At 43.9% G+C, this 16455-nt stretch overlaps 1 protein-coding gene across 7 annotated transcripts in view; it reads right to left on the bottom strand.

Annotated features, from left to right (window-relative positions):
• Positions 1–16326, bottom strand: part of LOC102450856 (WD repeat and coiled-coil-containing protein-like) — a 31449-nt gene extending 15123 nt beyond the window's left edge. For 3 of the 7 annotated variants that reach the window (XR_012902483.1, XR_012902484.1, XM_025182345.2), the window contains exons 1-3: positions 16217–16326; positions 15820–15981; positions 4262–6191 (exon numbers count right to left, since the gene is read on the bottom strand). Coding sequence is in view for 5 of the 7 variants with exons in the window: in XM_025182345.2 (XP_025038130.1) it covers positions 4262–6172 (1911 nt within the window). In the remaining 2 variants the exon portion in view is untranslated. Of the gene's footprint in view, positions 1–4261; positions 6192–6287; positions 6729–7803; positions 7887–9855; positions 10033–11555; positions 11701–15819; positions 15982–16216 lie in introns of those variants that run through there. The other 4 variants (XM_075923411.1, XM_006118533.4, XM_075923413.1 and 1 more) reach the window with 4 other exon arrangements.
• Positions 16327–16455: the final 129 nt, after the last annotated feature.

The following is a 16455-nucleotide window of genomic DNA, read 5'->3' as shown; positions in this document are numbered from 1 at the left end:
CTGGGGCTGGGGAAACGGAAAAAATAAGTAGGGCTGTCAATTGACCTGCATTAACGCCTGTGATTAACACAGGACAGAATTAACGCGTTAATTGCAGGAGTTAATGCTGCGCTGCCCTTCTGAAGTGCTGCTCCAGTGCTTCAGTGGGGCAGTGCAAGTGGAGCTGGGGATCAGCTGGGGACTTCGGCTGATCCCCGGCTCTGCTGTTGCCAGGGCCAGCTCTAGGTTTTTTGCCGCCCCAAACAAAAAATTTTTTGGTCACTCCCTCCCCCCCCCCACTTTTTTGTCCGGGGAGGGTGCACACACAAATGCAGCTTGCACAGCTTGCTGGGGATGTGCGCACAAATGCAGCTTGTGCGGCTTCCTGGGGGTGGGGCGCACACTTCTGGGGGAACCCAAACCTCAGGGCATTTTCATCTCCTAGGAGAGCACCAGGGACTCCCCACGTGAGGTCAATGGGAAGCAGGTTCATCCACAGCAAGTCAGTTAAAGACTTCCAAAGCATGCAGCTGTTCACATCACCTAGTGCTGGAGTCCTGGTCTCACTCCTCACTCTGCAAAGGGATTTTATTATTAGAAACCTTCTAATCACTCAGACTCCAACCCCAACACATAAGCTGTCCAACCCTTGGTGTCCATGGACAAGAATCTGTCTGACTATACAATGAGACAGTTCAAAGGGATTAAGAGAACTTTTGTTTCAACTCCCCAGCTCAACTGTCCAGAACAAGACAGGCATCAGACAACAAAATGCCACTTAGCCTAGGACCTATTCCAAGAGCACATCCCTGTGCTTTCTCCTTCTGGGAGGGACCAAACAGCCTCTGAAGCAAGGTGGATTGATTTAAATAGCTTTGATTTAAATCTCTAATTTTAATCATGATTTAAACTGGCAAGCAGAAAACCTAGGTTTAAATGAGCAATTAATCATTTAAATTATACTTTCCTAAAGGATGGTTGAGTCTTACTGATTAGCAACCTTTAAAACATGTTGATTTACAATTAAATATAACCTTTATGCCAAATTTGGTGCTTCTATTTACTAACCAGGAGAATACACTCAGTATAGCTTCCAACTAAATAAATGCCCAAATAATTGTGTAACTTACATGTAATCAGATTCTTAATTTTTACATTTTTATTCTATTACAAAATGGTATGTAATAGGAATACTTAAGAGAGAGGTTTTACCCCATTTATTATTTGCTAAGTGGTGGCTACTTTTTTTAAAACATATGATTTGTATCTACTTCTGTTTGGACGGAAATTCTATTTAAAATAAACAAAACCAGCATTTAATTTTTGTATGAAATAAAACTGCCTTCAATGTGAAGGACACAACAAAAAAGTATCCAAACACATTATGCATCTAAAATTCATTTATTAAACAAAGGAAATACCCATAGTGAATTTAACAGATCGAATCTAGTCATGTTCTTCAAGATGTTAGAACGCTCTCATAACCAGTTTTTTACTGAGAGAAGAGGAAAATATGTTTTTCTCCTTCGTCAACTCCTGATTTTGCAACAGTGAATGAACTAATCATTGAACTGAAATAAATCAGCTACTGCTGATGTAAACACTGGTTCTGGGTTCTTACACTAATGAACTGGTAGAATTTCTTTAAAAGTTGACAGGAGACATGTTCTATTTAATTTTTAAATTTAATTAATAAGTTATTTAAATAGGTTATGATAAATTTAGGCCATAACAATTTTTAATTTAATTTTAAAGGTGTATTATTTGTAACAAAGCCTATTTAAATGGGATCACAATTCCAACTTTAATACAGCTCTCCTGCCCCAGACTGGAAGGAACTTGGGGACATGGGCACTGGGAACACCAGAGTTCCCCTTCCTCAGACAAAGAGAGAGGGAGAATCACCTGGGTCCCAGGCAGGGGAGAGGTTGTCAGGACACAGCACAAGGGGGCTGGGTTCCTTGGCAGGTGTGTGTGTGGGGAGGGTTCAGGGCTCAGAGAGTAGTGGGAGGGGGGATTGTTTAGAGAGCCAGACAAGAGATGGGGATCCAGGTGCAAGGCGGGGAGGGGGGGAGAAGAGGAGATGGGGTCCCAGCTGGGTTGCAGTGGGCCAGGAGGTGGGGTTGCTGGGCAGAGGCCAAGCCAGGGGAGGAGAAGAGAGGGAGGTGAGGGGGGGAGGGATTCACAGGCAGGGGAGTTGCGGGGGAGAGAACACAGGCGAGGGAACCGGGGGAGGAGAAGTTGCGGGGAGGGTGCACGGGAGGGGGGGTGGCCGGCTGGGGGAGAGAGTACAATGGGAGGGGCCCCGCAATCATGAAGGCAAAGAGGCGGCCACCGGGCTAAGCCTCCCCAGCCGCGGCTACCCCACGCTGCCCTCCAAGAAGCACCCCAGCAGGGGTCGCACCTCGGGGCTGCCCACCCAGAGCTCCCAGCGCCCCGGGGCCAGGCACAGGCTCCGAGCAGCTGGGCGCGGAGATCCTACCTCAGGGCAGCCTCCGTGGGGCTGAGCCCCAGCACCCGCTGAGCCTCTGAACTCCGCTCCAGTGCCCTCCTAGCACCCCACCTTACCCTGCCCTCCCAGCACCCCGGAGCCAAGCGCAGTCTATGAGCAGCCAGGCACGGGGCTCCCAGCTCGGAGTGACCTCCCCAGGGCTCCCCGCCTGCTCCTCCTCAGGCCGGAATGCCACCCTTGGCAATGTGCCACCCTTGGCAATGTGCCACCCCAAGCATCTTGCTGGTGCCTAGAGCCGGCCCTGGCTGTTGCAAAGCTCCTTTGAAACGCCAGAGCAGCACTTCAAAGGGGCTTTGCAATGTGTGTGGTGGGGTGGGGGAGGAGAATCAGCTGCAGTCTCCAGTTGATCCCAGACACTTAATGCGCTGCCCCTTAAAGTGCCAAAACGGCACTTCAAAGGGGCAGTATAGGCAGAGCCGGGGATCAGCTGGGCACTCCAGCTGATCCCCAGCTGTGCATTGCAAAGCCCCTTTGAAGTGCTGCTCTGGTGTTTCAAACGGGCTTTGCAACAGCCCTGGCTCCGCTTGTGCTGCCCCTTTGAAATGCCAAAGCAGCACTTCAAAGGGGCAGTGCAGCATTAACACCTGCGATTAATGTGTTAAAAAGTTAACGTGTTAATCCGGTCCTGCATTAATTGCAGGTGTTAATGCAGGTCAATTGACAGCCCTAATATCAATGATTTCCATAGTAAATATAACCAGTTTACTGGTAAAAAATTATATTTTCTAACTGTCAGGTTTCACACTAAACCTGTAATTTGAAAGTTTTTTTTTCCTCAAATTATAGGAGAAGAAGGATCCACATGACACCTCTTTTGCATAGGTACAATTCAACCAACTACATTTCAATTTCAGATAGAGCCAATTGTTTTGGATAACAATTGTTTAAACTCTTAAAACAATAATGCTACTAGCAACTAAAAGCTGCTGCCATCCATGGGAGTAATTTTAATTGTCTAGAATTTTTAGATATGAAACATATTTAAAAAAATATGGAAAAAGCACTAGAACTTAACAGAACTTCATCCAAAGGCTCTGATACTATAACTGAATCTGAAAATGTGGACCTATGCACTGAAATAAATGGGAGTCCACAAAGGGGCATGGACATGGATCTGGCTATAGGATATGAGCATAAGGAGAGAAGGTGGGGGTACTGAATAGCAGACACTAATGAACAGGGAAATCATATTATTTGCATTTTTTTTTAAATCTGCAGAATAATGGAATCATTGTTGATAAACTGAACCCTACTAATAGGTAAACTATAACATTATCTTTACTTATTTTTTTAAAAACATGGCCCTATCTGCACTACATGCACCAGTGATGAAAATAAAGTATGTACAAAAACCACTGAAGCAGTATACTTTGTAAAATGGCAATATTTTTAGTTTAAAATCTCAGGTGATATGAAATAAAAAATAATTTGACATTAGAGAAATCTGACAGACAATTCTGTTAGCACCATGAACATACATAGGATTGGTATACAAGATGGCAAAAAACATCTCTTCTACATAGAAATTAAAGCCTCAATCCTTATTATACTAAATACAAATTAAGGCCCTAATTAAACCCAACTTAATGCAATATAATTACTCACATGTATAAACTTAAGCACATGAATAACTATTTGCAGGACTGGAGCCTTATTGGGCATAATCTAGAATGATATTCTTACAAAGCTATACATTTTAAAGACATCTATAATCTTAAAATACATGCACACAAACAGATTTTACACAGAGCTTTCAGCATTAAAAGTTACCTGATAAATGATGTTAATAAAAGATGGCTCCTGAGAAGATGGATATACTGAAAGAAATGTCTTCCTGGATTTTAGAAGTTCTGTTAGCTCAGAAAGGTGATGCTGTACTTCTGTAAAACTGTCACATAATCTTTCCATATTCTGAGATAAATACCTTGCTTCTTTTTCACTAAGCAGAATATTATTTTTAGGAGCATTTGAAATTTCTGGATCTACATCCACCTGCCTTTTTGGAGATGCTGGTCTGTTAGAAAATGCAGCAGGTGTTCTAAGCCCATGCAAGGCCAATGACCGATTGGTTGGTTCAACATCCAAAGTTTCCAGAGCCGAGGGAGAATCCATAGAAATCTTTCTTTCTGTGATGTCCCTCACACATGACAACAGATGTTGCTCATAGGTTGGGCTTTTAATTTCTTCAATAAGTTTTTTTCTGTTAACAGGAGATTGAATAGGATGGCTTGGTATCAGGAGACCATTGCTTAGAGGATGAACTTCCACAGACAGATTTTCTGGTGACACTTTTTTCACAGGTATGTTCAAAAAGGCATTCAAGCTGGAGTTACCACTAGTTCCTGCAGCTGCTGAAGAACTCTCTTCAAAAAGTATTTCTTTGATCATCAAACGGATGACATACTTGTCTGACTTAGATGATGGCAGAAATGCAGGGTCAGTGAATTTCTGCTTTCCAACTAAAATCAATAACAATTTTTCAGTCAGGAAGCACAAGCCCTTTGGTCTTTCACTTTTCTCAAGCTGAATTTGTTGAATATTGGGTAAACAGGATGAAGTCAAAGAATAGACCAAAATAATGTTACAAGTATTGGAGGCTACTGACACAGTACGAGTTTTATGGTCAAAAGCCATTATATCAGGAACCAGAATGCCTGGGATGCTGACTTTTCTGGTAGTGGTAACCTTTCTTTCAAAAGTTACCAAGATCAGGTGTGAAGAGTCTTGGCCACTTCCTGTTAGATAATCCTTGTGCCTAAGATGAATAAGAGGACTGGAGCAAGGTCTTTGTTTGCTGGAAAGAATATGGGTTAGATCCACAGGAACTGTGGAAGGAGAAGGTACTGAAACAATGGGTACAGATTTTTCTGAGTCCAATGACTTTTTCCTCACATCCATGGAGAACTCTTCATCACCACATACTAAGGTAGACTGTGAAGGAAAAGAATTTGTTTCACCACCAGCTGGGACTTCAAAAGCAATACCTGAATTTAAACCGCAGATCTTATCTAATGGAAGCTCAGTGGCAACAGCAACTTGGGAATCCAAAGTAGCTTCTACAGCACATATATAACCTCCCACATCAAAAATTGGGCAAAAGAAGCAAGCATTTAAAGTTTTCTGAGCATCATCCCATATGTAGGAATGAAGTGCGCTGCCTATAGCAATTACTAAGCGATTGCCTTCCTTAGTCCAACAAGCGCAGTGAATGAGACCACTACCTTTGATATCAGCTTTAATTCTTGAGTTGTTGAGACGAACAGTGTGTAAGACTGAGGCATCCCGTGTAGTAAGCACAGCCAAGATCTCTTTCTTTGGATGCCACACACAGCCCTGGGGAAGCACTGGAAATGGCTCACCAGTTTCACAAATCTGAGAAACCAAGAGCTTATTCCTTTCTGAAAGGTTATAGCTCAGCTGCCAAATAGTTATGTGCTTTTTATGCTGAACAGCAAGCAGAGTTGTGGTGTCTGTAGCACAAGGGCCCCAGTAAAGTCCATGAACATGTTCAAACTGACCAATAACACGTGAGTCACCAAACTTTGGCTCTCCATTGTGAAGATGTAAAGCAGTCAGTATCACTTGCTTCCCATCCGTCCAGGCAATACCATGCACAGGGTGGATTGCCTGATATAAGGCATTAAGGCCAGTTCTCAAAAGTTTTCCTTTTCCCAGCTCCATTATTTCTAGTTAGAGGCATCTGTAATTATTAAAAACAATTGATACATTATTCTCGAGACTTTGATCACAAATCTACAGTTAAATGCATTATAGTCACGGTTCAGAGCAACTTCACCTGGATTCTCCCTCTGGATTCTCCCTCTGTGTATCCAGAAAGGCCACTTGATCTCAGGCTTCCAGCTCACAGCCTTCACCTCTCTTGGGTGGAGACTTTCATCTCTCTCCTGACAAGGGTTTTTCTAGACTGCACATTTCTCTTCCTACACTGAGTGTTCCCCTGTCAGTCAGATGGCCAAAGGAGGTCTGTTTTTCTTCTTCAGAGATTGAAAACAGAATAATTGCCCATAGTTTAACTAGAACGAGGTCAGCCAATTGCCTGTGTTTGAATTCCAACATAAGAGCTGGAAGGCTGAACTCATTCTTGTCACTATGGTCCACTTTCCCCCAGCCTGAGGTCAGCTCTATGCATGATTGTAGGCCAGGCACTAACACTTTTAGGGTGCATCTACACTGCACCGTTATTTCGAGATAACTAGCATTATTTCAAAATAATGTGAGCGTCTACACAGCCATTCTGTTATTTCAAAATAATGGACATCTTATTCTGAAATCTCTAAACCTCATTCTGAAATAGTTATTTTGAAATAAGGTGTGTGTAGATGCTCCACTGCTATTTCAAAATAGCCCCCCACGAGGGCCATTCTAAGTTATTCCTCCCCGGTGCCTCCTGGAGCTCTAAATGGAGATAGCACATCTACATTAGGAAAGCCTGCCTCAGACTAATTTTGAGCTTCCCTGCAGTGTAGACGTGCTATTTCAGAATAAGTATTCCGGGATAGCTTATTTCAAAATAAGCGTGCAGTGTAGACGTACCCTTAAACAGCTAGTTAAGTCACTGCACTTCTAGCCAACTTGGAGCTCCATTCTCTGCCTGTCTCCATTCCAGCATGTAAAGAAAGTTTGGCAACCCCTCCCCTTTCCTTTGTTAGGGAAGAAGTCAGTGTCTCTCTTATGCTGCTCCCCAAGTATCTGGAGGGGGGGCAACAGAGATTCCTGACTGGGCTTTTTGGTCCAGGGAGCTCTTCCCCTGACTTAGTATCTCAGCATAATTTTGAATTAGTCATTGCTGACTCTGATTGGCTACTATTTGAGGACAACACTCACAATATGGTTATTCCTATTAACAGGCCAACTGCATAAGGAACGTAGGAAAGAAAAATACTGGGGTATTGGCAAAAATATTCTCATTCAACATACAGCTGTGCACATGACCAATGAAACACCATGTTTTAAATATATTAAAAAAACAAAAACAAAAGTTAGTCTATGTCTCGTGCAAGCTGAGCTAAATAAAAAAAAAACCCTAATAAAACACCATGAGCAGGGGTTCAATTAATTCAGTTTTAATACACTAGTGTCACAAGAAATGTTTACAAATGTGACCGTTTGATAGTGTATATTAAAATCATTATGAGTTGTGTGATAAAAATGCATTATTCAGTGTACTGTCTTGCAGCTTTTTCTACAAGGTACTACCTCTTTTTTAAAATTTATCTATAGAGACCAATTCAAACAAGACAGCTTGTTTGAACAGCACTTCTCTGTAAAAGTGAAAACGTTTCATGGCTCACCTCTCTTATTCACAATTGCTCTTCTCTCACTTGTGATCATGTAACATCCATGCAGCAACTACTGCAACTGCTTACATGTAAAACTAATAGGAAACATTTTATCTATAATTTGATGGTATATTTACTAAGTAGAAACAAGAAGAGTTTTAAAGCCATGTTACTAGAAAATTCCCAAAGACTACCAGAAAATCTACAGTACCACCATGGAACAGTGTAGCTTTAGGACAATATACCACGATGCTGGTGTTCTCCCCTATTACTTAGCACCACACAATGTTAGTCTTGTTCGCTTGTGTTGCTGGAGAGAACACTGGGCCCTTAAATGATTTCTTATACAATATTCTTAAGGCTTGTTTACATTTAATACACTACAGCAGCATAGCTATGCCACTGTGGTGCTTCAATGTAGATGCTATATAGATCCATAGGAAGGATTCTCCCATCGGAACAGGAACTCAAGCTCCCAAAAAGGTAGTAGCTAAGGCAACAGAAGAATTCCTCCGTCAACCTAGCGCTGTGACACAAGAACTTTGGCTGGCTTAACTACACAGCTCAGCGGTATACATTTTTCACACCACCTTCCAAAGTAGTTAAACCAACTAGGGATATAAAGGACTAGTCAACTAGTTGCCCCCACTCTGCTGCCTCTATCAGATAGAGGCAGCAAAGGGTGGGGGAAAGAGAAGGGTTCTTAAAAGCAGCAGCATGTGCAGCACTGCCACTTTGAATGCTGCAGGGAGCCTGGCATTCAGGGCGTTTAATTTAGGCACCTAAATACAGTTTAAGGTAGGCTTGTAATAGCATAGTTGATTAACAAATAAGAAAAGTGTGTAGGTTAATGCAGTGGTCACCAACCAGTAGATCGGGATCTTGGAGTCTTTGGCAGGCGATCCTAACTGGTTTGGCCAAGAATGTATCAAGCCTAGCACATCAGCTGCCCCAGACTGCTGCGCATCTCCTACCCTTTGACTTGGAGCTGTCTCCTTAGGAATCCTCTGCTTTCTGTGCAGGGAAGAGGAGGCAAAGGAGGGGATGCTGATGTCAAGGTGCCCCCTCTCCCACTCTGTATCCTATCTCCACAGAGTAGAGAGGGGGCACAGCATGACTTGGGATGGAGTTTGCTGTCTGCTTTTGGGAGTGGTGCAGGGCCAGGACAGGAGTAAGCCTGCCTTAGCCCCCGCACCACTACACAGGAGCCAGCAGTGACCAATCAGAGTCCACATCCTGAAGCCCTACCCCACTCATGAACCCCCTCCTGCACCCCAAACCCCACCATAGCCCTGAGCACCTTTGCATCCAAACACCCTCCCAGAGCCTGCACCTAGAACCCCCTCTGCCACCCCAACTGCCTGCCCCACGCTCAGCTCAGAGCCCCTCACACTCCAAATTCCTTAATCCAAGACCAGAGCCTGCACCCCAAAACCATTGCCCCTGCCTGGTGGAAGTGAGGGAGGGAGGGCGGGGCTTTGGAGAAGGGACACAAGAGGGCAGGGCCAGGGTGTTTGGATTTGAGGTAGATCTTGCACTAAAATGCAGAAAGTGGCCTTGTGCTTGCAAAGGGTAGGAGATCACCGGGTTAATGCTATGGAGACTCCCCGCATGTCCCCCCCACCCCTTGTTAATTTTAGCAGCCTGGCTCATGTTGGGTCCTGCACCACGGGTATTAAGAGCCAGGCAGCCCCGCGCAGGTCTGCCCCCAGCAGCCAGTCCGAGAGGAGAGCTGGTTTGTAAACTGGCTCCCCTCCCGCACCAACTCCTGCCTGGCACCCAACACAGAACTACAGCCTCCCAGCACTAGCCCGCCCGCATTCCTTTCTCCGTCCTCCCCAGAGCCCACTCCGCAGCTCCTTCGCGGGCCCGCCCTCACTACTTTTGCCTCCGCCCGGTTCTCTCTCCCCAGCGCCTTCGCGGGCCCGCCCTCGCTACTTTTTCCGCCTGCCCCGGTTTTTTCTCCCCAACCCCTTCGCTCGCGCTGCTGCCCCTCCCCCTCTGATCCCCGCCCTCCGAACTGGTCGGGCCCCGGAGCACCTGTCCGCCAGCTGCTCCTCTTACCCGGGAGGCTGCGGCGCTGGCTCCCGCAAACCGCGCTCCCCGCCCCGGCTGCAGCCTCAGGGCTCTTCGCTCCGCGCTCCCTAGCGGCGCTCTATCCGCCCGCCTGAGCTCTGTGACCTAGCAACGGACGGCTCGGCGTGGGAAACTACAGCGCCCAGCATGCACTTGGGGCGGGATCCGCGCGTGCCCGCCCCCCCGTAACGCAGAGGGGCGGGGCCGGAGTCAGTAACCCGCCCCCGGCGCCGCAAGTGGGTGGGGCCGGACTAGGCCACGCCCCTCTCCTGAAGCTCCCTCCCAAGGGCCCTGCCTGCCCGCCCCTGGCGGTGGGTGTGAGAGGAGGGGCGGGGTCTCTTGTGGCCAGGGGTAGCAGGCCCAATGTGTGCTGACCAGGCCTGGTAGCCCCGCCCCCGCTCACCCTCCCCAAGTCCTGGGGGGTGTCAGGTGTCCCGGCCTGCCTGGGGACAGGGAGCCTGGGCTGGTACAAGTCCAGTCCCTGTGGCAGCAGGGCTCAGGCAGGCTCCCCGCCTGCCACCCCGGGAGCTGCCTGTGGCTCCTACCCGTGTGGGCAGCAGGGGGCTCCTCAGGCTGCTCCACCCCAGTTGCCAGCGCAGCAGATCCCATTGGCTGCAAAGTGCAGCCAATGGAGTTGCAGGAGCGGTGCTGGTGCAGGGGCCGGCGCCAGAGACGCCTGGCTATGCCCCCATGTGGGACCCGGAGGGTAGAGGAGATACTGATTCCAGGAGCTGCTTGAAGTGTTGCCAGAAGCCTACACCTGAGCCTGTCCCCCTCACCAGTCCGCTGTCCCAGGCCTGATCCCCCCTCATGACCTCCAAACCCTTTAGTCCCATCCCAGACTCCCCCCCCCCTCGTGCACCCAAGCCCCTCATCCCTGGTCCTGCCCCAGAACCCACACTGCCAGGTGGAGCCATCGTCCCTCTTGCATTCCAACTCACTGCCTCAGCCAAAAGCCCCCTCGTACACCCTGAGCTCCTTATTTCTGGCCCCACCCCAGAGCGTGAGCCTTCACCCCCCCCTCCTGCTGCACCCTAACCCCCTGAGCCAGGCTGATGAAAATGTGTGATTAAGTGGGGGTGGAAAGAGCGAACAACAGAGGGAGAGGCCAAAGCCACAACAAGGGCAGGGCAAGTGGAGTGTTCCCCATGGGCACATCATGATATGGGGCACAAAGATGCAATAAGTAAAATTAATAAGCTGCAAAAATAAAGAATGCAACATGTGCTAACCTAAGGAGGGGGGGCACATAATTAATATTTTGCCCTGGGTGCAAAAATACCTACTTATGGGGCTGGGAGAGGCATGGAGTGAGCAGGGGGTGTGGCCTTGGAGAAGGGGCAGAGGTGGAGCCTCATAGAAGGGACAGGAATTGGAGCAAGGGTGTTCAGTTTTGTGTGAGTAGAAAGATGGCAACCCTACTGAGTTGCCTGACTTTGCCAAACTTCATGAGCTGCATCAAGAGGAGAGTGCTAATGTTCCTGCACAAAGAGCCTGGTGGGGTGGTACTGGGAATTGAATACAACATCAGGACTCTGTTATTCCATTTTGCACAAGATTAAGTGGAAAAAAGGACACACACCTGATTTATTTCTCCCCCTTTTTGGATCATTTTTGACCCAAAGTGGGGAAGATAGGGAATGCAGCATCTTTGGTCCTGATAATAGTAATAATTATATAATACTTACCTAGAGCCTTCTGTGTTCCATCTAAGGTCTTTACAAAGACATCATTACCCACACTTCCTGCAGTTGTAGATCTTGCAACTTTGTTATCTCTAGACTGTACTGCTTCAGTGCTGTCTAGGGAATACACTTTAAAGCCTTTTGAAATCTGAAGCAAATCCAAAATACGGTGGTTTGATTGCTAAGTAATTTATCACAAGCATGTTACACCTATGCTTTGGGATCCTTTCTGGCAGACACAAGAAAGATCTTCATTTTGCAATAGAATAGGAATGTGTTAGGAAGGCAAAGGTGATACGAACTCAGTATATTGAGAACAAAGTGAAACAACATGGCAAAGAATGTAGGGTATGGCTACACTAGCCACCCTAGTTCAAACTAGGGTGGCTAATGTGGTCATTTGAACTTGCAAATGAAGCCCGGGATTTAAATATCCTGAGCTTCATTTGCATGTTCCCGGGAGCCGCCATTTTTAAATGCCCAGTAGCTCGAACTACCTGCCCGCGGCTACACGCGGCACGGGCTAGGTAGTTCAAATTAACACTCTTAATTTGAACTACCATTACTCCTCATTGCAGGAATATTAGACATGACTGGAGTACAGGTATTGAAGGGTATGTGCTGTTTAGGAAAGACAGAAATAAAGGAAAAGGTGGTGGAATAGCATTGTATATCAATGATTAGGTAGATTGCAAAGAATTAAAAAGTGAAGGAATGGAGAAGACAGAGTCTGTCTGGGCAAAAATCACATTGGGGAAGAAAACTATTAGATCCTCCCCTGGGATAGTGCTTGGGGTCTGCTATAGACCACCGGGATCTAATTTGGATATGGATAGAGACCTCTTCAATGTTTTAAAAGAAGTAAATACTAATGGAAATTGTGTAATCATGGGAGACTTAAACTTTCCAGATATAGACTGGAGAACAAATACTGGTAATAATAATAGGGCTCAGATTTTCCTAGATGTGATAGCTGATGAATTCCTTCATCAAGTAGTTGTTGAACCAACAAGGGGGGAAGCCATATGAGATTTGGTTTTGGTGAGTAGTGAGGACCTCATAGAAGAAATAGGTCATGAGCTAATTCAGTTCAAACTAAATGGAAGGATAAACAAAAATTAATCTGAGACTAGGGTTTTTTATTTCAAAAGGGCTAACTTTAATAAATTAAGGAAATTAGTTAGGGAAGTGGATTGGACTAAAGAATTTATGGATCTATAAATGGAGGAGGCCTGGGATTATTTTACGTTAAAGTTGCAGAAGCTATCGGAAGCCTGTATTCCAAGAAAGAGGAAAAAATGTATGGGTAGGTGTTTTAGACCAAGTTGGATGAGCAAGCATCTCAGGGAGGTGATTAAGAAAAAGCAGAAAGCATATAAGGAGTGGAAGATGAGAGGGATCAGCAAAGAAAGCTACCTTATTGAGGTTAGAGCATGTAGGGACAAAGTGAGAGAGGCTAAAAATCATGTAGAGTTGGACCTTGAAAAGGGAATTAAAACCAATAGTAAAATGTTTTATAGCCATATAAATAGGGAAAAAACAAAAAAAGAGGAAGTGGGACCGCTAATCACTGAGGACGGAGTGGAGGTTAAGGATAATCTAGGCATGGCCCGATATCTAAACAAATACTTTGCTTCAGTCTTTAATGAGGTTAATGAAGAGCTTAGGGATAATGGCAACATAACAAGTGGGAATAAGGATATGGAGGTAGATATTACCAAATCCGAGGTAGAAGCCAAACTCGAACATCTTAATGGGAGTAAATCAGGGGGCCCAGCTAATCTTCATCCAAGAATATTAAAGGAACTGGCACATGAAATTGCAAATCCACTAGCAAATTTTTTTAATGAATCTCTAAACTCATGGGTTGTACCATTTGACTGTAGAATTGCTAATATAGTTCCTATTTTTAAAAAAGGGAAAAAATGTGACTCGGGTAACTACAGGCCTGTTAGTTTGACATCTGTACTATGCAAGGTCTTGGAAAAAATTTTGAAGAAGAAAGTAGTTAGGGACATTGAGATTAATGACAATTGGGACAAATTGCAACATGGTTTTACAAAAGGTAGATCGTGCCAAACCAACCTGATCTCCTTCTTTGAGAAAGTAACAGATTTTTTAGATAAAGGAAATGCAGTGGATCTAATCTACCTTGATTTCAGTAAGGAATTTGATATAGTACCACATAGGGAATTATTGGTTAAATTGGAAAAGATGGGGATCAATATGAAAATTGAGAGGTGGATAAGGAACTGGTTAAAGGGGAGACTACAGCGAGTCATACTGAAAGGTGAACTGTCAGGCTGGAGAGAGGTTACTAGCGGAGTTCCTCAGGGATCATTTCTGGGACCATTGTTATTTAATCTTTTTATTACTGACCTCGGCACTAAAAGTGGGAGTGTGCTAATAAAGTTTGCGGATGAGACAAAGCTGGGAGGTATTGCCAATTCAGAAAAGGATTGGGATATCATACAGGAAGATCTGAATGATTTTGTAATTTGGAGTAATAGTAATAGGATGAAATTTAATAGTGAGAAGTGTAAGGTTATGCATTTAGGGATTAATAATAAGAATTTTAGTTATAAGCTGGGGACACATCAGTTGGAAGTAATGGAAGAGGAGAAGGACCTCGGAGTCCTGGTTGATCACAGGATGACTATGAGCCGCCAATGTGACATGGCCGTGAAAAAGGCTAATACAGTTTTGGGATGCCATAAGCGAGGTATTTACAGTAGACATAATGAGGTGTTAGTGCCATTATATAAGGCATTGATGAGACCCCATTTGGAATACTGTGTGCAGTTCTGGTCTCCTATGTTTAAGAAGGATGAATTCAAACTTGAACAGTTACAAAGAAGGGCCAGTAGGATGATCCGAGGAATGGAAAACCTGTCTTATGAAAGGAGACTCGAGGAACTTGGCTTGTTTACCTTAACCAAAAGAAGGCTGAGGGGAGATATGATTGCTCTCTTTAAATATATTAGAGGGATAAATGCCAGGGAGGGAGAGGAATTATTTAAGCTCAATACCAATGTGGACACAATAACAAATGGATATAAGCTGGCTATTAGGAAGTTTAGACTCGAAATTAGGTGAAGGTTTCTAATCATCAGAGGAATGAAGTTCTGGAACAGCCTTCCAAGGGAAGTAGTGGGGGCAAAAGACCTATCTGGCTTCAAGATTAAGCTAGATGGGTTTATGAAGGGGATGGTTTGATGAGATAACATGATCTTAGCAAATAATTGACCTTTCACTATCAGTGGTAAATAGGCCAATGGTGGGAAGATAGGCATTACTATAGAGAACTTTTTCTGGGTGTCTGGTTGGTGAGTCTTGCCCACATGCTCAAGATTCAGCTGATTGCCATATTTGGGGTCAGGAAGGAATTTTCCTCCCTAAGATGCTTCAGAGAGAGAGAGAGGGTTGGGGTAGTCCTCTGTCTTCAGGGCAGCCTGCATACTGAACCACCCCCCATCCTCAGCCCCACCCCAAAGCAATGATTTATATGAAGAAAAACAAAAAATACATTGTTTAACCAGTTAACCAATGAAATGGGATTTTACATCCTTATTAGATACTATAAGCTACAATAAACCAGTCTTGAGATAAGTAAATAAATTTCTAATGTTAAAAAAATGTAAAATATCCTTCATGCCTTGCCTCTTCACAAACACGATACTCCCTCCCCCCCCCCCCCCCAACTTTTCAGGTTATCATAAACCATCGAAAAGGACACAAACACCATATTATTTTCCTGTTTTCAGGTCACCATTAAAAGTAAAGAGTACAAAACATTTTATATGAACAATAGAGAACTATTCTGCACTGTCACAGAGATGAAAAAGAAATTAAATAGATACAGTTTTTTCTTTCATTTCTCCTTAGAACAAGAGGAAGGGAGATATCACTCAGATGAGAAATGCTAGTCACTTTCTACCACAGTGTAATAAGAACCTGAAAAAATTAGAATGTGTAGTATTTATGGTTTTGTGAAAGAGATGCTGATGTAGTTTGAGGACTAATGGGTGATTTCAAGCCATTGATTAATAAGAAAACTTTTTCCAACTTGTTTAAACAGTAAATGTAGATATCCTAGAAAGTTTTTTAGCAATAGACATTTAAGATATTTTTACTGTACTGTTTTTTTTCTTACATTTAACCACTAGGGGGCTTTATTGATCAATATCAATTTGTTGAGAAACTAATTTAGGAGTACAATCATATTTCTGTAATCTTACAGGGAATTATACTTAGATAATTTACGTACCTGTATTCTCCCAAACATAGGTTTGATGCATCCTTGAATGTTAATGATAATATTCAGAAATTAAGGTTTTAAAACATTTTGTTTCTTCAGGCTGGGAGACCTCATTCTAACTGTGCTAGTAAATGTCTTCGTATTAGGTTTTTCTTTTTTTTCTTCCTATATCTATAATTATATGAGTATATAGTTTACAATATTTTTATTTTCTTAATGTGAAATATAAGCAGAAATATATAACAAATGCCATACATAGATAAATCGATGATTCCACAAACCAAACAAAATATTTACAGTGGTATAAACATTATAATCTGTCATAACAAACATTTTAATCTATTTACAACTGAAATTTACATCAGATATAACATCAATAAACTGAAATGGAATTTTCTTAGCCTACCGGAGTATTGAAATGCAATATAGTTAATGACAACATTGTTTTTCAGTTATGCAGTTCCCAAGATTCTGGTTATGTGTGTATTATTTTCATAACTACTAAATGGTTATTTCATACTCACATGCAGTATGTGAATCCCTGTATTCTGATTGGCTGGCAGCCATTGTTAGTTCAACAGCAGCGATTTGCATAGTCACTATGATTATTTCTTAATAATTATACTGCAAATAAGCAAATATGTC

Source organism: Pelodiscus sinensis, chromosome 3 (genome assembly GCF_049634645.1).
Source record: "Pelodiscus sinensis isolate JC-2024 chromosome 3, ASM4963464v1, whole genome shotgun sequence".
In the NCBI taxonomy this organism is placed as follows: Eukaryota; Metazoa; Chordata; order Testudines; family Trionychidae; genus Pelodiscus; species Pelodiscus sinensis.
This window is presented reverse-complemented; position numbering and strand designations above follow the sequence as displayed.